The 23,619-nt window shown below is 34.8% G+C and overlaps 1 protein-coding gene and 1 pseudogene across 1 annotated transcript; both read right to left on the minus strand.

Moving 5' to 3' along the window:
- Nucleotides 1–6,294: 6,294 nt before the first annotated feature.
- LOC102006494 lies at nucleotides 6,295–10,425 on the minus strand (annotated as a pseudogene).
- Nucleotides 10,426–13,055: 2,630 nt separating this feature from the next.
- LOC102010731 (gap junction epsilon-1 protein) lies at nucleotides 13,056–14,878 on the minus strand. Its single transcript, XM_005389256.1, has 3 exons — nucleotides 14,840–14,878; nucleotides 13,991–14,173; nucleotides 13,056–13,451 (listed from the first exon to the last, which is right to left on the minus strand). The coding sequence occupies exons 1-3, from the start codon at nucleotides 14,876–14,878 to the stop codon at nucleotides 13,056–13,058; spliced, it is 618 nt and encodes a 205-aa protein (XP_005389313.1).
- Nucleotides 14,879–23,619: the final 8,741 nt, after the last annotated feature.

The raw sequence follows: 23,619 nt of genomic DNA on the forward strand, positions 1-23,619 counted from the left end.
AGAAAAAGGGAAAGGCAAAAAAGTAATGTTTACTGACTAGTTTTTGGTATCATTCAGGATTTATCACTTCGTGTCCCTTTCGATTTTAGAAACTTTAATTCTTACATGAGCAGAGAAATTGTGTGTTGAATTTTAAATTAAAAGTGTCTATGCTGACACATTAGCTAAAATAACCAGAATTTTTCTAATTCAAATACTAAACATATGAAGCTTAAAGAAAATTTAATGTTTGCTCTGATGTGACTAGTGTTTATTTTAGTAAATGAACAGTGTATAGATTGCTTATTAGTGGACAATGATTAACAATTTGCAACTTATTTACACTTTCATTATTTAACGTAAAGACAGAGGATTGAAGACTTTATTCAATGCTCCTGACTCATATAATTTCATACTATGCTTTAGCTTTGCCTTCTAGGATTAATGATTTCAACTAATCTGTATCACAAAATGTCATCCATTTGGACTTTACATTTTACCTACTGCTTCTAATAACCTTCACCTTTATTTTATCTCAGTCCCAATTCTGAGGCTTTATCTTAGAGGTACTTTGCACTGAAATCCCATTATATCCAAGAACCCAAATCTTAAGCACTCCGGTTTCTCACTGCATTACTATTTTCTTAACACACCCATTCTCCACACACAAAAATCTCACTCTATGTCTTTACTGTATGCCATTGTACATCCTTTGACTATACTTGTTTACAGTCAATCATCTTATCCTTGGTCTGGCTTTTTACCCAGTACAAAATTAAGTTCTGTATTTTCCCCACACCTCAGAAACACATTCACTACCACTTGAGAAGGGATGCTTGCTTTATCTTTCATGCTCACTATCCTCACTTTTCACTCCTAAATTGCTAGAATGGTAGAGAAACTAAAGAAAAGCAGACTGGGTTACTGTACATTTCTTCTTTCCATCCAATAACATGTTATTTATTATTTTTCTGTTACCTCATGGTTCTCAACTGTGGTTGTCCATAAAGATTTACTTGGAGGCTTTTAAAAAGCATCGTGTTCAGGTCCTATCCCTAGCAATTCTGATTTGTTTTGGGTTGGACCCTAAATATCAGTATTTTTCAAAGGGTCTCATAAAATTTTAGCGGTACATCCAAGGTTGAAGACCAGCTTTACCCACTCTCTTCAAGTGAGGCTTTCCTTTCCAGTTGTCTCCTCAACAAGTACACTTCTTGCCATTGAGATTAAGGCCACTAGCTATGAATTCTTTCACCTTGCCTCTGTCACAGCTCAAGGTAATATCTAGATAGCATTAGCTGAGCATGTACTGTGTATCACACATGTGCTGTGTACCACAGCACATGTGGTACTGATGTGTACTGATTGTACACATCAGTACTGAATGTACTGATTCATTTAATGTCCACTACAACCCATGAAAATGTTATTGTTTTACAGATGAGAGAAATAGAACTCAGAGTTTAGGTAACTTACACAAGATGATAGTGGGCAAGGATGAGTGCCATTAAAATGGTTTCAGAGCCTGCGGATCTAATCATTACTACTTGACTGTGATATGTACCTATTCTTGTATTTTTTTTTCCACTCCATCATTCTGTGTCTGGAAAAGAATTTGTTCCTCTTTGTGGTGAAGGCTGCACATTTCTGTTATTCACTCATTTCTAACTTCAGGACTAGAGGTTGCCTGTCTTTTTCTCATGTGCATATATTTGGAGTTAGGGATGGGGGTGGGGGTGTAAACAAGTAGGTGAAATGGTTAGAAAAGGATTTTACTCCATCTACCAATACCTCCTTCCTTCTTTCTAAGTGCTGTACTTTTTCATGAGAAGATAACTGACATGATGGAGAGAAGTGCAGACATTGTTAGCATAACGGTACATTGAAATTATGCTGTAAAACAAAGTAAATATTGACAGTGGAGTTGGTTTGTGTTGTTTTACAGTGAAATTATTATGTTTTATTATGAAGAAAGACCTAAGGTCTCTTCCATCTAACTCAGACTATTTTCTGAAGGATCTTATATCATTGTTCAGAATGAAGCTGGAACCATGGCAATGAGGGCTGTGCAAAGATGCATAGCAAAATAGAGGGTGGGGTAGCCATACGGAGAAGGAAAGGGAGAGAAACTATAACTAACAGGTGTTTTCATAGAAGTTAAAAAGTTTTGCACCATACCCTGGATTCTGTGTGTATATGTGTTCATCTCAAAGTAACTTTCTATTCCAGTTTGGCCAGAACTAATTTATTAGTAAATGACAGGAAATCAGTCAGTTTAATCAGAATAATAAATATTAGTAGCTATTTTTTTTTTTTTTTTTTGGATATCACATACATGGTACAAATTTGTCTCAGGATCACGACACTCACATCCTGTTAGTACAGCATCCCCTGAAACAGAGATAATTCTTCCTGAAAAATTCCGTTGGAAGAACAATAAGAGACCCTGAAGACTTGTACAGGTCTATTTATTGATGGCTGGGCGAATTGAAATTAAAAGAGTTGCAGTTTATATTTTAAACATGGATATTTACTTGTTTCATGACCTGTGAACTATATAGAATGCTAAAAATAATAAGCTCTTTATGGGCAGAATTCTTTCTGGCCTCTTGGTTGTCCTTGTCCAGTATGCCTGTCCTTGTGCCAGCTCCATACTATTTTGATTAATTTACGTTTAAAGAAATCGTAAGAGTATGTATGAAATGTAGTATAAATCCTATTTTCTTTTGATTTTCTAAAAATGATGTTTGCTACTCTAGGTCTTTTGTATTTCCATATACATTTTAGGAATAGCTTCCCAATTTCTCCAACAATTTGCTGGGATTATACTGAAATTAAGTTTATAAATCACTTTGAAGTTATTCATAGTAACAATGACTAAGGCTTCAAACTATGGGCATTGTTATGGTTTTTATCTAGATGTCCCTCCAAAGTCTCATGCACTCATAGATGGAAATTTTGGAAGGCAACGAAACAAGGGCAAGGGAAAATCAACAACGGAATAACCAAGGAAGGAATTAAAAGTGAAGGGAAAGGTGGGAAGGAAAACCCTGGAAGAAAAAGGGGGGCAACCGCCCCGGGCCGGGAAGTCGCAAAAAAGAAAAAGGAAGGAAAAAAGCCGCCTGCCGGGGCCCCCCCCCCTTTGGTCCTGGTAACTTTGCCGGGGCCCAACGCCAAGAAACGGTGCCCTCCGCCAAGGGCCAACCCGCCCTGGGAACCAACCCAAGAAGGAACGAAACCCCCAAAAAACCGGAACCAAAAAAAACCTTCCCTCCCTAAATATTTTTTGTCTCAGCAGTGACAGAAAAGTAACCAAGACAGTATCAAACTCATTGGCACAACATGTTCAATTATATTTAGAATTATTTTAATGTCCAGGCATGATATCCCCTTTTTCATTTATTATATGGATAATTTTTAATTTTCTCATTAGTATCTCAGTCTAAATGAAAACACAGTAGTTTTACTAAAATCACACTTTAAAAAATACATTTGATTTGTTATCATTGTTTTGTATTCTAGTCCTATTTATTGATTTATATTTTTGCTTGTTTATTTGACTGGGAATTGAACCTAGAGCCTAGTGCTGAGCTATATCCCTACTAGTTTTTCAAATTTTTATTTTAAAACAGAATCTTGCTAGGTTGCTACATTGACCATATTGGGCTTGAACTTTCAGTCTCCTGCCTCAATCTCCCAGAGTACTGAGATAACAGGCATATGCCACCATGTCCAGGGGTCTATTTAATTTACATTTAAATTATTATTTTGCTATTTCTTAAGATAGGAAAACCAAATAATTTTATATGTTTTTCTAAACATAATACAAAGATTTTTTTTCAATATTCTTCCCAAACTGTCTTAATGCTTGTTAAGAGTTTTGATGAATTGTTTGTATTAACAATCTATTTAAAATACTTTTCTGCAGAGCGGCAGTATGTCATAGCCAGTGAGGTTTACCTGAGGCACAATTATTGATACTTATTGCTAATTAAAATACTTCTTAATTTCCATTGTAATTTTCTTTTGATTCATAAATTAATAAAGTGTCTCATTAATTTTTCAAATATTTTGGAATATTCTTGATATTTTATTGGTTTCTAGCTTAATTCCATTGTAATCAGTAAATACATTCTATATGAATTCAGTCCTTGAGAGTTTCTTAAAGAAATCAAATACTCTTGAAAGCAAATGGTCTTTTTGGTGAATGTTCCATATAACACCTGCAAAGAATGTTCATTCTTCTGCCATTTGGGTGGAGTGTTCTATAAATATAAATTAGTTCAAATTACTTACTGCTAATGCTTCCTTTTTGCTTATTTTGTCAAATAGCTACTGAGAAGAAGGATTGGAATGTTTAACCGTAATTTGATTCATTTCTTTTTTCAATCTATTTTTACTTCATGTATTCTGGCGCTCAATAACTGTTGGCAGACGTGTTGTGACCGCTAAACTTCCTGCAGTGGATTAACTAACAGCCACCTTGTAACACCCAGATGAACTGAATCAGCATGGTGCTGGATGTGGAAGGCCCACCTGAGGATTATTGCTAACAGCATAAAAAGAGAACTGGAGGGGAGATGGCCTGCTGTTGATTCTCCTGGAGAAGCCTGTCATGCTGGTTTTCTTGATATGAAGTCATGTGTTATCATGAGAGGAGACCACTGAACATGGCTGTGGTTTTTTTCAGGGGAGCTCTGGTCCTTACCTTGAGCATTGCTTCCTGGCTTCAGTGCAGATCCCTTAGCCTGCTGGCACAGATACTTCATCCCCCTGGCACAGACTTTATAATTTCCACCACTGGCCTTCGGGCCTTCCCTTGTATACAGACTTACATGAGACATTGTTGTGGTCTCTAGGCCTCCCACTGGACTCATGGAGAACACTGTCATGTGTTCTAGGTCTTCAGCTGGACTCTTGCAGTACGTTGCTGTGGGGTCCATGTCCTCGCTGGATTCTTTGGGTCTCTAATGTGTGGATGGATCTCTGGTACTTTTCTGCATTTGACTCCTTGGGTGATTATTATAAAATAATCCTATAAATTATGTGTCCTGTATTAAATCTATTCCTTTGTAAACACTGACAACAACACTCCCCGAGGCAATTACACTTCAATCATTCAAATATCTTTTTAAAGTCTCTCACTGTTGTTTACCCTGAAGTCTACTTGTGATTTTTCATATTAATATAGCCAGTTTTGTTCTAAGATTCTTAGTTTTTCATGATATGTACTTTTCATCTTTTATTATCTACAAATTCAAATGTTTTACATATTAAATATTTAGCTATTTGAAAATATGTAAGGTGGGGTTCTTGTTAATAATTTGATCTAACATTATGTTCTCAAGTTGTATTCATTTACCTATGAATGCTTTGGGGTTATATTTCTTTATGACAGAATAGTGCTCCATTGTGCATGTATATGACATTTTCTTTGTCCATTCATTTGTTGATGGACATATATGCTGTTTCTAAGATCTACCTATTATACACTGTGCGGCAATAACATGGATTTGCATGTATCCCTGTAGTATGATGACTTTAACCCATATGGGAAGATACCTAGAAGAGGAATATCTAGATCAAATCAATTTCTATTTTAAATTTTTTGAGGATTCTCCACAGTGATTTCCATAGTGGGTTGTACTAGTTTACATTCCCACCAACAATGAAGAAGAGTTCATTTTTGCCCACGTCCTTGCCAGCAATTGGTATTATTTTATTTTTGAAGATGGCCATTCTTTCTGAGGTATGATGATATCTCAGTGTAACTTTAATTTGATTTCTTTAATGGCCAGCAAAGTTGAACATTTTTTCATGTGTTTATTGGCCATTTCTACTTTTTTTGAGAAGTGTGTTTATTCATTTCAGTTGCCCATTTTTGATTGTGTCTTTTATTTTGGGGAGGTCTAATATTTTTGTGTTCTGTACATATTCTAGATGTTAGCTCTCTGTCCAGTGAATTACTGGAAAATAAATTTCCCATTCTGTAAATTGTCTCTTCACTCTGTTGGCTAAGTGAAATAAATTAGACATGCAAGCTGAAATATCACATGGTTTTTCTTATATGAGATACTCAACATATTTTTTCATTGTATTTCAACATATTTGTTTCATGGTACTATTAATTATTATTTTTTATAATACAGTTCTTTATTTTACAATATGTATAATTTTATAATTTATTAGGATTAATTTAACACGATAGTCAAAATATCAACAGTAGACATTTTTAGGTTGAATAAGCACTTCAAATACAGAAATGTTGAGATGGCAAAAACTACTACACATTCTTCTCTCTGTCAGTCAACAAATCTAGCTCACTAGTTCAGGGTGAACATTCATCCTGAAGCACTTCTTTAGGCATGCAAAAAACAGGACTAACAGGTTTAATTTGTTCTTCTCCCAGAAGTGACAATCCAGCAATGCCAAATAATGTATGAAAAGGGTCCACCATATCTCCTGGCCTGTCTGCAAAACCTCCAGCTTCTTCATCTTGACATGCTAAAATAAAACTACGCAGTTTCTGTCAATCCAATGAAGCCTTCCAGTTATCTTTAGGGATGGTAAACCCCACCATGAATAGCATGCATCCGGCAACTTCTCTGTTCTTCCATTGAGTCTGCCTGAGGGTAACTGTCTTTCACAAAGCCACCAACCAAGTAAATCAGAATTTACTTGATGTAACTGGCTAGTAATAACCAGGAATCCTGTCCAGCATGAGATTCAAAATCTGGTCTGCCACCAAATCCACCATCAAAGTTCATACAGGATAAGGCAAATTCAAAAATTGTCTTTTCCACATTAATATCATCAAACTTCCCCAAAAGAGCCAAAGTAGCCACTGCACAAAAACAGAACCTTGTATCAATTTCTCCCTATTCTACAAAAGTAGATTTTCACACCCCATGAAGCAGCTGGTCTCTCTGGCCTGCACTGTGTTCAGCCCGAATGTTTTAGATTGGCCCCCTCTGTTCCAGTGCTCATGTATGCTACTATAACTACCAGAGAGCATGCTGGGCCATTAACTCCAGTTAGACCAGCTGCTGAGTGGGGCCCCAAATATCTCCAGCAAAGGACCATCTTCTTTCTGTAGACTGTGAACATATTCCACAACTTTATTTACATCAATAACATTAATGCTATCATACAGAGTAAGAATCTGGAGTACTACTAGTTATGATACATAGTATGTTAACCATTTTTATGCTCTGATTATTTTGTTATGAAATTTTGTTTTACTTTTTATAGAAGAGTATTGTCATATTTTCTTTATTACATACTTGATTTACATACAAATAAAAATGATTTGGTCTAGACCTTTAAAACATACATTCAGATAATCTCTGTTTTTCCTTTGAGTGCTAAAAAATATTTCTTGTTTACTGTAGCTATACTTATGTTTGAGTTTAAGTCTAATTTTGATATTGTTTTTTATTTGTCTCCTCTGTTTTTCTTCTCATTCTCTTTTTGCAATCTTTGGGGTTAATTGAATATTTTATGAGTCCTTTTGATTTTGTTGTTAAAGAAAATTTTGTTGCTTGTCTTATTGGTTGCTTTGTAGTTTATAGTACCCTCTTCCTCGTCTTTAAATTATCACATTGTATCTCAACTGATAATGCTTAATCTTCCATATAGTGCTATGAAACTTAGTCATGTGTTTCTATACTTGATTTGATTTGCTAAAGGTTTATATTTTTCTTGTTAGTATTTTCTGTAGCCTTTTTAGATTTATCTATTCTATATGCCTATGTCCTTATTAATTTATCTTTGTTCTTAGCTTTATTTTGAATTTCTTATGTTTGCTTTTGAGTTACCTTTATTTTTTTAATTCATAATAGATGTTATTATGGTTTACACTTATAATATCTCCCAAAAGTGTCATGTATTTAGAAATGGAATGTTATTAGATCATGCAGGTACTGTATTAGTCAGTAGATTAATACACAGATGAATTCATAGCTGAATGTACTGTTAGGAGGTAGGGCCTATTTACAAGAAGGAAGTTACGGGACGTGAGACCTGGAAGGTGTATCCCCATCCCTGGCTCTTCTCTTTGCTCTCCACTTCCTGGCTGCCACGAATTGAGCATTTTTTTTTTTGTGTTATGGCCCTCTACCATCCTGTTTCTGCTTTGTTGCCAGCCAATCAAGGACTGAAAACATGGGGCAAAGCATGCTTCTCCTTCTTTAAGTTGTAGATGGCAAGTATTTTGTCTCTGAAATAAGAAAGTGACTAAGACAGATTTTAGCACCAGAATAGTAAGGACACTAGTATGACTGTACCTGCCCATATGACTTAGACTTTGGAAGTTTTTGGGAGAGGAATTTGGAACATTTTGAAGCTATCAGCTGGAAAAGCCTCAGAATAGTGTAAGCAGAGTAAGCAGAAGAAGATGGGAGATTCTCATTAGAGATCTGAAGACCAGAATGCTGATGGAAATGTGAACACTATAAGCCAGGCTCTGTGAAAATCAGGAGGAAAAAGTGGATGTGAAGAGATTGTAGTTTTATTAGAAAGGTAGTATTTGCAAAGTTGGGGCTTTGGAGAACATGGGCACTGAAAGGATTAGCATCAGAAAGAAGTCAAGCACTTTGGTCAGGATAATAGAAAAAATGCTTTGAAGACTTCTTGAGAATCAGCAAGACCACAACCTTTGCAGACTCAAGGGTGCAGAACTATAAAGCTATCTATTGAGAAGGGTCTCCTGGACTCTCTGCTGGAGAAAGTTTACCTAGGTCAGTGTTGGAAAACATTTTAGATCTGTTCACAGTGGTAGCAAATCTATGGCACCTTGCTGCATTGGGCTGTCTGTATCACTGAAAGTTCTAAAATGTTTTCCAACATTGACCTAGGGAATTGGTTCCCTGGGATTTGTTTCACAGTGGCCAGCATCCAGGCACACAGAGACCTCTACAGCCATGATCTAATGGGGTCCAGCTACTGTTTAAACTGGTAGCAGACCATTGGCATCATCCACATGGTGCTGGTTTTATAGGCATGCAGAATACAAGAGTTGAAGGTTCAGGGAAGCTTTCACCCAGATTTCAGAGGAAGGTTTGGCAGGTCTGGCAGTGTGGCTCTGAAAGGATAGTGTGAAAAGCTGTGGTAGTGAAACCAAAAGTGCAATGGAGAGCCCAAGAATTAGATGCCAGGAATATAGAACATCTGTGGAAGAAGGTGGCAGATAGTGAGTGGAATTCCCCCAGTTGAGAAGTCATGTAGGCCACAACTGGTGAAGCCATCAGGGTGGTGGTGCACAAGCACTTTGGAACTCACAACTCACTGTAATTTACCCCTGGTGTTAAACATAAAATATGGGATTTCATGTTTGTCCTGTTGGGCTAAGTCTTGCTTTGATCTCATTCCTGTCCTTCCCTCCATTCTTATCTTGTGGAACAGGAATGTTTACCTTGTGGTGCTGTACACTGAAAGTATTTAGCTTTCTTTTTGATTTTTCACAGGGGCTCACAGCTAAGAATTTGTTTCAGAAGAGTCTTTAAACTTGGACTTTTAACACATGCTAGAACTATTGAAACATCAGCAACTCTTAGAGATGGACTAAATGCATTTTAGGTAAAGCAATGGATATGAGTCTTGGGGTATGGGGAGAATGTTATGGCTTAGATTCATAATGTCCCTCAAAAGCTTCATGTTCAAAGGTAGAACTTTTGGAATGTGATTGATCATTGGTGTGCTATACCCATCAGTAGATAAATCCACTGATGAGTTAATAGCTGAATGTGCTGTTAGGAAGTAGGACTTGGTCTGAAGAGGGGTGATCACTGGGCATGAGACCTGGAAAGTTATATCTGCCTCCCTAGAGCCTCCCTTTACTCTCTACTTCCTGGTTGCCATGGGTTGAGCACTTTTTCCTTTGCCATTCCCCTCTTACATTCTGTTTCTGTTTTGCAGCTTGTGAGGGACTGAAAATATGAGGCAGAATGAGTCTCTCCTCCTTTAACTTGTGAATGTCATGCATTTTGTTCAAAAATGGGAAAGTGACTAAGACAGATGTATTTTCAAATGTCAGTTTTCCCTCCTCTGCATGGTTACACATCATGGATTTTAACTTGTAATATTCTCATTATCACTTATTTATATATAGTCTAGAAAATCTCAGTCTATATTACTTATTTGATATAAGAACTCTTTATCAACAATTTTAAATACCTTTTCAAATATTCAAATACCTGTCCAATTTAAGTAAAACATTCTTCTTAATTTTTACTGATTTGCATTTTGGTCAGAAAAGTTAGTTTTTATATTTGAATCTGAATTTTGTGTGTAAAATTTATTATTCAGAACAATATAGCTATGTGATAACAATCCTGACATAATAATAAAATGAAGTAGTAGATTAGTAAGAAATTAAAAAGATTGTCTAATTAAATTCTCACCTTCACTCTCTCTTTGAATAAACAATATGTACTTGTCATAGTCCATTTTGTGTTACTATAAGAAAATTCAACAGACTCATAATTTATAGAGAAGATAAATTTATTTATTATCATTCTGCAGGCTGAAGGGGTCACATGTCAAAGTTCTGCGTCTGGTGGAGACCTTTTTATGGAGGTCTACCATGACAGAGAGAGAGAGAATCATCAAGAGAGGGCCAGACTAACTTATAAAAATCTCGCTGTCCTGGTACAGAACCTGCTCCCAGGATAACATCAATCAATTCACATTCCTAATGACCTTGTCTTGTCACCTCTTAATAGATTTCACCTTTCAGTACTGTTGCAGCGGAGATTCAGTTCCAACCCATGAATTCTGGCAGTTACACTCAAACTACAACAGTTCTGTTTTCCTAACAGCACCAGAAATACACAGGGTTCCTTTCTTGGCTTAGAAATGTCATCCACTTATCTTGTCATTTGGTGAGGGAGACCAGGGCAGCAAAGAAGAATTCAAAGGATGTGCTGTCGTCAAGGGGAGAGCAGCAAAACAGGAGAGCTCAAGAGATCTGCAGAGGGCTTTCAGCTGAGTACTAATCAGTGTAACATCTTTAAACATATTTCCATAAAAAGAAATACTTGAAAGGATTAAAAGGAACAAAACCCAATATTCACACAAGACTGACAATAGTTGCTATTGCCAACAACTAGAATGGAAAATCTCTTTAAAAAGAAGCATAGTTTGACAATGCTCATCTCTAAAGAATGAATCAAGAATAAAGTGTTTGTGTATGAATGGACAGTGATGTTAAACAGAAGTTTGTTGTGAGTTATTTGAAAAAATGACCTTCCCTGGGGAAAGTCCTGAAAAGCAAACCAGAATATCCTTTTGCTCCTCACTTCTGTCCTTGTACACTGTGTGCCTGCTTAACGCAGACACAGCAGTTTATGTATAACCGTGATCTAACGAGCATAAGGATGTAACTCAAGGTTTTGAGAGTAGTGGAAGGATAACATACTCTATCACCATAGGGAATCTGATATGATATTCAGAAAGGGAAAATAACTCCTTTAGTACATACCATTCTTTTATCATCTAACAAAGTTTATCTGTTTCCAAGTAACATAGATTATGTTGCAGAACAAAATATAAGAATGCTCTGAGTAGAAAACTATCTAGCATCCAGCAAGGTAAGAGATACATTGTATGACATGCATTTAATAATTACCAACCTTGAAAAGCTGCAAAAAAAAAAAAGACTCAACTTATGAAGAAAAAAAATTTCAGTTTGAGGGAGGGTTGGTGGAGGCAGTCCACTTTGGATGCAAACAATGAAGGAATATATTACCCAGATATAATTTAAATATAATAATTAAAAGATTGAATATTGTTACTGTTTATCAATACTAAGGGTCAATGTTTCTAAATTAAGCAGTGAATATTCTTTCTAAATAATAATAATATTCTTTCTAAATTAAGCAGTGAAATATTCTTTCTTTTTAGAAAGTGTTATTCTTCCAGTCCTCACACCTTTGGCTGCCACTGGTCCACTCAGTAGAATGTGATCCAATATAGACACTAAACTTTAATTATCTCTTTACATGAACTCTTAATGTAGTGCATGTTATGTAATAGGTATTCAGTTGCTATGCTGAATGAAAGAAAGATATTTCTTGTGCTTTTATGTTGAAGAAGCTCAACTAATTTAAAAATCCCAACTCAGAATGATATCAAACGTACACTGGTTAATACTTAATAAAAAATTTAAAACCTCAGCATTTGGCTGACTATAACTGTTTTCCTAATATAAAGTATAATGTGTAATACATAAAGATTTTACAGGATATAAAATGAAGATGATTGTTGGTAAAGCAGGCACATAGAAGTGCAATGAATTGATACAAAATTGCCTTTGAAATAATTTCATAGCTATTAAGGAAGTTAATGTAACATAAACATAATTTTCCATTTCAGTAATCTTGAATATCACAGTTATTGTTACTGGATATCTATGAGTACAATAAGAAACAAGGAAACCATATACAATATTATCTATAACATTTTATATTTATTATAATTATATTTCCATATCATTTAATATTAAAAATTTCAAAAAGCAATATAATATTAAAATGTAATTGTTCTAACTTTTCAGGTTAGTGGTCAAACTATAGAATTTCTCTTTAATAATTAATTGATAATTTTGGGGCTTGAATAAGTTATATTTTCCACAAATGCAAAAATAATTACATCCTCAAAAGCAAAACTACATGGTTCAATGGGAAGGAAAACAGAAAGATTTGGATTCTAGTGGCTATGTGACATTGAGCATGTAAATTAGCATCCCTGAAAAAACTTTTCTTTCTCTGTCCAAACAATTCTGTGATCAGTTTAGATGTATATAACTGAAGTTTTTAAAGGTCCTATTTAAAAATGAGTTAACTTTAGTTCTGTGTATACTGTAAGATAAAATAAGCAATAAAAATTAAAATAAAGTGAAATGTTTGTCTGAAATTCTCGTCTTAGAACTTAGCATTTTATTTTATAGTAGATATAAATTTCAGACACCCTGAAGTTTAAGGAACAGACATTTGTATTTGAAATTGAGGTACTCCACTAAGATAAAACTAAATAAAAATATCAATAACTCTAGCATGACAGTGGGTAATCAGCCTTTGTCATTGCCTAACTAGAAAACATAGTCTTCTAAATACAATCTCAAAAACCTCACCAATACACAATACCATTGTAATTACAGTAAATGTATACATTGCAATAAGAAAAATGGTCTTTTCAAAGTGTTCTGGAACCATGCATCTTATAATAGTCATTTTTTTCCCAAGAGAAGCAGCATCACACAAGTAAAGAGCTTTTACTTGGAAACCAAAGAGGTGAATCTGAAGCCAAAATGCTATCACTTCTAGACTAATTCTTAACAAGACTGAGAGAATGTAAATTACAGTGTAGATGGGCTTTTGAAGGATGCATTCTTGATTGATGCTTTTACATGCAGCATAAAGATGGAATATAGCTCCAGGAACAAGGACAATCACTAGTTGTAATGCCCAGAATACCTAAAGTATATAAAAAAATCTGAGTCAGAATGTAACCTAAAATACACTAAAAATTCACTGACTCAAGAAAAACTAAAAAGAATTCCAAGTTTTGTAAAAGTCTTAAAACAATAAAAAATATAATGAGTATAATAATATTTAACATACCTCACTAACATATTTAAAATTTAAACACATAGTAATTGTGAAAATGTGATTATAAAAAATTAAAAAAAGAAAATATGGTTATATTTTGCTATCATTGCCTATCAATCACTGATAAGGAATTGCTTAAATTATGTAGCTACCTAATCTCTTTATCTTAAATGCACATCTGAAGTATGATTGTAACATCAGTAGATAATAGAATTTTGGATTTGAAAGAAAGTCCTGACCAACTCCAATTAATTTTTCTGAATTACACAACCAATTAAAGAAAAAGTAGTATAGTTCTCAAAACAATGTCTGTTAAAGTGCATCTCTTTATGTCATTATTTTACACTTAGAAAAAATGTGTATCTGTGTAGAGTCAGTGTTTATAGGGAAACAGAAAAACTTACCTGTGGTGTGATTGGCCTGAACTGATTGTAACAGAAGAGATTGATCTCTCTTTTGTCTGGATCACAGCTAAAATGCAAAGCCTCATTCCCATAAACTGCAAAGCCTAGTACTCCAAGGAAGAACATCCGGACAGACCCAAAGAAGAGGGTGTGGAATTGACCAATCACGGTTGGTGGTTTAAGCTGTTAAGATTTTAGAAGGAAGAAATAAAAGAGGGCAATTGAAAACAAACTAGAAGAGTGGACATTTTAAAGGTTGTTCTCATGATCACATTTAATAAATTTAAGATTCAAAAGTTTTAAAGCAAAATAGACGGTGAGAGATCATCAAATCAAATACAAACCATGCATGTAAGACTTGCTACACCCCTTCCCTCTTAAAATATGAAATGGAACATTCAAATAGGGACATATTACCAGTCAAATATATATTTAAACAGTTTTAAATTCAACTCATACCCTCTTTCCCTGTAGTCCTTTTGAAAGAAAATCATGAGAATATTACAATATACACTACTTCTTTTGGTAAATGAAATGACAAATCCAGTATTAAACTCAGTACACACAATCTTAACAACCAAATGATGTTTATTTAGTTGTCACTACAGCTTTTTTTCCTACTCTTTAATTAGGGAATTGAGAGAGTGAGCTACTTTAAAACATGAACAACTGTAAGTACTTTCTGAATTTTTCTGTTCAAAGTTTTAAATTCAAAATATTTTGAAGTACGTGGTTGTTATTTACATTATTCATGATAAATGTAGAGGAAATTGTTCAACAACAGTCATGCAAACAAGGTTAAAAGACGTGGCCCAAACTCCTGCAATTGATGTTTTGGATAATACTTACACATCCTTCATAGAAGTTTTTGATGTAATTTAGAGACATGTCTCAGGAGACGTTATCCTGGCATCTCTGTGGGTTAATTCTTGAACCACGTTGCCAGTTCGCTTCTGCCAGAATCAAACTCTTACATTCCCTCATGACTTTCACAAGAGAAATCACTTATCACTGCAGATTTCTCTCCCCTCCTCCTTCCTTTCTGCCTTTTTTTATTTTCATGGATCTCTGGGGCCCCAGTCAACTTTCCTATCTCTGTCCCAAAACAAAACAAAAACAAAGAAACAAAAGCAGAGGGCATGTGGTCAATCTAATAATCCCTTGACTTGCACTATCAGCACAGCCAGCCAGCCAGGAGTGCCAGCAAAGCAGGAGGCAGCCAGACAAAGGGTCTGAGCACTCAAAGCCCCTGCAATTACCTGAGAATTTCCTATATTCAAAGCAGTGGGTCTTTAACGTGGGTTTCCTTTAGGGGTGCCCCGAATGATAAGATTATGGGAAATATCCCCTATCCTTTCTTGTTTACTTACCTGGGATACAACTAATTTCTAGGAAGTCTAAGAAACTGCAATACAATGTTAACTATTACATCATTGAATATTTCTGATGTGTTGCTGTACTTGCCATTTTGTTGAATATCTGCCATTGATGTGAAAAAATATGCAATTAGGTTTCTGTTCTAAGGACACAGGTGACGGCTAATCAAGATAAGACCAAGGTCTAGCACAAATCATGAGAACAATCTTTTCTCTTTCAGTTTGTTTGTTATCGTGTTAGACATCATTATAGGTGCTAAGGATCAGCAGGACACACACAGACAAGTAACTACCTCCAAATGATATATCTGCTTCCATTCAGCTACACCAACTATATCTCATATATCTGTCTTCCATTGGACTATAATGCTTCACAGTCAATGGTGGATCACATCCCTTTATTTACCTGCCTTTCTCATTGTCTTCTTGCGATCTGAACATTTTAACTCCAAGCACCTTTACTGCAGTCTTGCAGCACTGGAGAAGTGATTGTATAATGTTTGTCGTTGTAACCACAGATAAGGGTAGTGGTGCTGTTGGATAGGAATACTGTGCTGGGTAGGGAAAACAACCAAACCAAAACAAAACAAAAAACTGAACAGCTTAATGATTGCTCAGAATGATTACAGAAGAGATTTTGGTGTAAAGACTTGCTTTTTGAGAATCAGAATTCCAGATTTGCTTTTCATGATTTCTATAAAGAGATAGCTTAAAGTTCTGTTATGTGTATAGAATAAACCCTGTTTGGACTTATGCCATTGTACAGCAATGAATATTATTTTTTAATCAGATAGATGCAAATGTCACATGTATAAATCTTCAATGTCTTCCTGTGTCCTTGTAGGGATGAAAGCAAATGTCTTAAAGGCATAAGTAGAAGAGGGAATTACAGTCTCATCTTCACCATTAGAATCCATGAGGGGCCAAGTAGATAATACTAGGCTTCTCCTTACAGATTCTGATCCAGTGCCATAATAAGAAAAAGGTCTAATGCATAGAGGAATCAAAACATGCTTAAAGTTGGTGAGGGATGTGCTTTATTTCTTTGAGAAAGTGGGATACTTGCATATGTTGTTGTCGAAGTTATTTTATGACTGCCTTTGCTCCAGGGAGTGCTTGTCTGAGTCTGTGAGTCATGGCAAGAGAAGAGCAGCATAGAACTGCTGATTTCTGTGGCAAAGTTACATGCAAGTGAAAGCCATTAGATAATAAATGATGTATGCTCCATTCTACCTTCCAAAGGTAAGGTAACTTCTCAGAGAAGATAGCAACTATAGGGGGACCGGGCTCGACTACATGACAATTGTCTACTAGAGTGACAACCCGGGCTTCTATTCATGCTAATAGTTTCACATTCACAAATGCAGGAAAAGAGAGCAACCCTCAAGTACAAACATTCCTTAAGGTTTTGCTTAATACACATTACTAACATGTTACAATACCAAGCCAGGTTTGAGAAATAGCCTTTATCTCTTCATGAATCTAGAAAGTCACACTGCAGAGGTGTGAGTGGGAAAATAAGAAAAAAAATATGGTCAACATTTTATTCTACCACAAATATTCTGTCATAAATATTCATATCCCTTCCACATATCTTCACCCAGGATGCAAAAAGTCTTATCTAAAATAAACTTAAGGTTAACATCTATGATTCTGTGATTTGCCTTATGTCTGATTATGGCTCAGATGTGACACCTTTTTTCCATAATCTCAAGACACAAAAGGAAACATTATCTTCTACTCTACACTACGTACCATGATGCTGTAGATATTGGAAGACTTCAGGAGAGACATCCACTTCAAAGATGGAAGAGCAAGAGAGACGTATAACTGTCACCACTCCACAACAGTTCTGAAACTCACAGGAAGAAATGTTGGCAGTTGTGCCTAGTTTGGAGAGTACTAGTTTGAGCACTGGTTTAAGCACTAAGCACTAGTTAGAACAAGTAAGGTGGACAAGGCTATTACTTTTTCTTGAAAGCTGCTTCCCACTCTACTGTACTCGACTGCTTCGCAGAAACAGTTTCCAGGTGCGTTGCTGTCAATAGCCTGTAGCTTTTTCATGGCTTGTAGTTCTGTACTCTGTCCTTGGCTGAATATATCTTCCTATTTCACCATAAAATAGGAAAATGTTGTGTTAGAAGATGAACAGCTTCCTAAACTGCTTCCGCTAGATGAAAGTTGGGGAACCAGAAGTCTTTTTTTTTTTATAATTGGACCATATCTGTCTCTTTTAACACACACTTATAATTCTTTTCCTGGTACAATGCTGTTAATCACTTTTTTCTTTTGCTTTTTCTATGTATCAAATTTAACATACTCCATTTCAAAAGGAAGCAAACAATTATTTTAAAAGCATACTTCTCTCCCTACATATATATTGACTGCTATTTTTGGATTAGGCTTTCATTGAGATTATACTTTTAAGATTTTTAGAAATCTCTTGTGTAATTGTCATGGTCATTAGCCATGACCTAAATATTTGAGAAGTCATGTTAAAAGACATTATAGTCACACCACTGATTTAATTTTTACTCTCAGATACTTTCTTAAATTAATTTTTTTTTTTACTGTCCAGGGACATTAGGAATAGGGAAAAGCACCATCTCCACTGTATTTTTTTTTTCCAAATTTCTCTTGCAAACTCATCTCCAGGCTTCTAAATAAAGTAATGTAGATTGATGGGTAGAACCCTGAAACAAGTGAAATTAGTAGTGAAATATCTTTCTATTTTCTTCCATGAAAAGCTCAGCATATTATTGGAGTCCACAGAAGCTGAATGCTACTGCATAGTTTGACCTTATCCCACACTCCTTGGCCTTATCCCATCAAATTTAAAGGACTCCACATAAATGAATGGGATCACTGGGAGAAGGAGGAGTACACTTTACCTAAGATCATGGACTCTGAAGTTAGAGATCTGAGATCTCAAGCAAATAATTTACCACCTCTGAGCCTCAGCTTCTCTAACTGGGATCAATAATAGTACTGTTTTCTGTGGATTATCAAGGATTTAGTGAACATTTTCTTCTCAAGGAGAGACTAAGCTACCTATAGTTTTTAATTATTATTTTCTTATTATGCACACTACAGAATATTAACAAATGACTGATCCCTTTGAAGCAAGGAAAAGTCACCACTTTATCCAATATAAAGAACCTTTGTGCTGGCCAGAGTGAATGTGTTTTAATAAAGGATGAAAAACATATAAATCTCGTGTCTGTTTTCAACGTCTTTCCTCTCCGTGTTTCTGTTTCATCTACTTTGGAAGGAATTGTTTCTTTCTGTAGAGTCTGTTAAGATGTCAGGCATCCACTTCTGTTTGCCAAAGACTAGTGAGATTAAATCCTAAGGATCATTTAATAAATTTAATTTTTAAAATTTACTTCTGTTCCTCCAGTTCTAAAGATTTTTTTAAATGAGCAGACTAACTTCATGAGCTTCCTGAGTAAGGGTACTAAAATTGTGGGGAACAATATCAATTTCTTTGTTTAAATTTCCTTAAAGCTTCTTAACTCTCAGAAAAATAATGAAGCCAAGCTCAGATCTACTATGACAACTGTTAGTATGAAAAGCTTAATTGCTGACATTTAGTTATTTCTATGATATGCCATTATAAATCCAACCTTAGAAGTCATGTAAAATCTCTTGACAGATCTTATTCTCATTCTAAAATGTTTATCTGAGATTATGTAAGACTTATGTAAGAGTAGGAAAGGATAAATTTATTTTGTGCAGAACCCAAGAAAATACTGAAAGAAATAAAAATGCATGCATGATACACAATGACCAATATATATATAAAAGTACTACATGTTATGTCTAACACATGAAAATCAATCTGTGAATGTGACATATTGATACTGTCATTATGTTTCTTCATAAAGTTAATATATTCATTTGACTGATCTTTTTCTCTACGAGATTTCATATGAACTTCTCCTACTAAACACATTTTCTTTCATTTCTGAAGCTGCATTTTTATCACTATGAAGTGGTCAGTGAACTGTGGCCCACGAGTCTGCCACTTCTTTTCTGAGACACGATTTTACTATAGCATATTTATGTCATTCATTTATATATTGTCTCTGATTAATTTTTGCTACAAGGTCAGGGTTTAATAACTATAACCTATAGTCCATAAAGCTAAAATATCTACCACCTGATTCATTAAGAAAAAAACTTGCCTGCCTTTACAGAGTCAATCCAGCACCAGATACCTAGGTAATCCTATTTAGATGGGGGTGGTGTGGTCAATGTTACGATCCTTCTATTGTCCACCATCCCCCTGTCGCTGAGAATATTGGCTGCTGACAGTGCACAATTTCAGCTTTCATTGGTCATAGCTCTCCTTGTAGGGAATTGTCTCCCTTAGCTTATGTCCCTTCCCAGCTGATGATATATAGCCAGTATCTGGTTGGTATAAACCTGTTCCCATTTCTATTCAGAGCAACATTCAAAACTAGTAAACTTTCAGGGCTTCCGTTGGGATGGACTGAGTCTTCACTTATTCCCACATTGCAGTGTTTCTTTCTCTGCTCAGTCTTGCCTTCTTCCCTCCCCGGTAGGGCAATTCCCTAGCATATTCTCAGTGAGCATTCTGCACACATCACTTCATCTCAGACTCTGTTTACTTTGTACTCTAAGACATTTGATGATTTGGTCAACTTCCTGTCATTATACTAAATAACTGAGATAATCAACCAATAAAGAGGAAAGGTTTATTTTAGCTCCATGATCCACAGGTTCTGCTGCTCTGGGCCTCTGATAAAGCAGCACATGGTAGTGAAAGTGTGTGGTAGAGCAAGCTCATTCACCTCCCAACCAAAGAGAGAAAGAAGAGTACATGTGTGCATTACCTGGACTTCAGAATCAATCATCATGGGGAGCCTGGTACATGTGCATAACACAGCTTGTTTCTTTGTTTAAATTTCCTTTCCTCCCTTCTCCTCTAAGAAGCCATCACAAAGTCATTAGCCAGTAAGGAACTTTGGCATTTAGATTGGCTCTGTATATATAATTAGTATTCTTAATACTAAATTAGTGATGACTGAAAATACAAGTTTGTTTAAATTGAAATATTGGTTATACTTTCCAACATGCTTAGGTTTTCATGTTACTTCAGACCACTTTGTTAGCCAAAGAGTTAGTGAACTTTATGAACGTATGAACCTTGCCATAATTGAAATATTTAGCTTTATTGATAAGAAGGATATATTCATTTTTTGGATAAATACTGATTTTTAAAAAATTAGTACATGTCCAGTTTTCATTTTTCCTGTTAACCAACTACCTATAAAGGCATATACATCTGACAATCAATGATCAATGATATTTGGTAAATTAATTGCTATAAATTCAAACTTACTAATACTTTGTGTTTATCCCAGATTTGGTTCCAATTTTCATCAAAGTAAACTCTAAGTCATCAATTTGCTGTCAATTTTCAATGTTGGACATATTGAGGAATTGTAAATGCTTTTGTTTTCATGCTTTATTGTGGAAAAATTAATTGTTTTATTCTAGAAAAGCATGATACTGTAACTGTTTCTTAACTTCTGTGTATACTGAGTCATGCTTTGTGTTATTTAAATATATAGCATTTCTTTCACTTTGAAATGCTTCTAGAATTAAACTTTAGTGCAATAATCAGTCTACTGTGCATAAACTTCAGATTTCTGAATTAAAATCTTAGGCTAAATGGGTGAGCTATCATTAGAATTTCCCTTTCTTAGTCCCTTTGTGACATGTTACCAGGGAAAATTCATTGCCTTGAATAATAATTAGCTCGAGACAAATTTAGCTTTTGAGAGATGATTTGTGTCTTTTCCTGTTATGAACACCTACTGCTGTATATAAAACACTTTGCTCCCTTTTATAAGAAAATTTTAATGTTCATTTTCTATTAATTCCTACTTTTTAAGTATTGGCATGTGCTAATTTATTTTTAAAATGTTAGTATAGATTTTCTGATGTAAATGTAGTTGGTAAAATATAAAACCATATGTGAGATTTCATATTACTACATCATATGCTGTAATTGAGTTTTTATGTCATATAAATGGAAACCTTTATAATTACCTTATATTCTCTGATACTTTCAGAATGAATTATTTTTCCACCTTTATATGTTAAGGATATATAAATTTTAAGGTGCAGTTAAAGGCTCTCTAAATAGATGCCTTGGTGACATTTAGTGACATTATCATCTTAACTACTATTGTACATAAAAGTGAATGGAAGTCAACACCCGTATTTATGTTCCCAATATTGGGATGCAAATAAAGACATGAATTTATGACTATAAATTTTTGTAACAGATTTTATTATATGTACTGCATATGTAGGACTTCTTAACTTATTTTTGATGAGGTGGTAGGTTTCTAAAGCTGTTGATCACAAGGATGATAGTAGTAGTTAATAAAGGTTAAAAGCAATTACATTAATGCCAATGATAATTGTGGCTAATTTAGATAACAGTGGATAAAATTTATAGTAATAATAAGCTAAAGAAAATTTTATGTCAATAGATCTGTTGGAAAAACATAACACTGGATTATTTATGGAAACATGAATGGCTAAGAACTAATAAAGAATGAGTCTAATAATACCTGGATAAAATTGTTTATTAATTGTCAAGTGAGATCTTGACAAAAATGTCAGAATGAATGCCCTAGAGTTGATAGACAGAAAAATTTAGAATTGATTGGTCATGGTCACAAAAACATGAGATAATCAATTTACAAATAGAAAAAGTCTATTTTGCTTTGCAGCTTTGTAGCTATCAGTTCATGCTTACCTGGCTTTATTAATCCTGGGGCTGTAGTGAAGCAGTACATGAAGGCCAGAATGCCTGGGGAAGCAAAACTGCTCACCCCATCACCAGGAAGCAAAAGAAAGGAAGCAGTAGATGGGGCCTCATAGTTCTCTTTGAAAGCACACACCTAATGATTTAAAGACCTCCCACTAGAAGTTTACTACCTTCCAAAAGCAACATCCAGGGTACCAATCCTTTATTTAACACATAGGACTTTAACAGACATTCAGGATCCAAAGTACAATGTAGATCAAAATCATTGATATGTCCTAAGCTTCAAATATTTATTATTTGTGTGTGTATGTGTGTGTACGTGTGTTGGGAACACTCAAAATCTTACTACCAGTTTGAAACACACAATTGTTGATACCCACATATACCCTTCCAATATTAGGTAGAATATTAGAATATTAGAAATTAATCTCCTATTCAGATTCACTCCTTGGCCACTTTCTCTCCATTTCTCCTGTACTTCCCCCAGCTTAGCCTCTGTCAACCGCTGTCCTACTCTATTTCAGTGAGATGAACTTTTTCAACCTCTGGATGTAAGTGAGGACATGTGATATTTTTCTATGCTTGATTTATTTTACCTAATCTTTGTAGACATAACTTCTTCTCAGTGTATACAATTTAGTCAGTGAAGATTTATTAAATCTTGTTTCTCATTTCTGTCATGTTCTAGCTGGGTGACCTTGAATATATTATTTTATTGCAATAGATTTAGTTTTATCACCTGTAAAACAGAAATAGTAATATGGAATTCATTGTGTTGCTACGAATATGGTGAGAGAGGATGAGTATAAATCACCTAGCTTGATACATGATACATAAACACTACTCATGAAGCTGTTGACAATTTCAACAATTATGTGTTATGTTACTCTTTCCTCTTAAGATTAGCCTGGTTTACTTCTTGAACTAAAGTTTCTATTGTGTGAGTTAAACATATTTATAGACACAGATGAATTTTTTGACTAAAGTGATGACTGTTGATTGTTATCGAGTTAGTATCTCTTAAATAAATACTAATAAGTTTACATTTCCACTGCTGTTGCATCAGCTAGACACATAGAGTCATTGGAGCCTAGAGAGAGAAAATAAATATGAGGAAGGTAATACCCTATTAACCCCCTGAATTTGATCTGAAGTTCATGGATTTTGAGAGACATTCATTGGCATGCTTCATCATTCCTATTCAATTAATGAGAACAATTTCCATTTTCTGAAAAACAATTTGTGAAAAATATTAGATTACCAGAATTTCTAACCTCCTGGTTATCTTAAAAAGGGAGGTGGGGGAGAGAAAAAGAAAAAATGATAGAGATGATTCTACATATACAAAAAAAAGCTGTGGCCTTGACCTATGATTGCCACAAAAGTGACAAGGAAATTTATTTATTTATTTTTTTAACTGTTCTTTAAAATTGTACTTTATT

Source organism: Chinchilla lanigera, unplaced genomic scaffold (assembly GCF_000276665.1).
Source record: "Chinchilla lanigera isolate Chin_1 unplaced genomic scaffold, ChiLan1.0 scaffold00035, whole genome shotgun sequence".
NCBI lineage: Eukaryota > Metazoa > Chordata > Mammalia > Rodentia > Chinchillidae > Chinchilla > Chinchilla lanigera.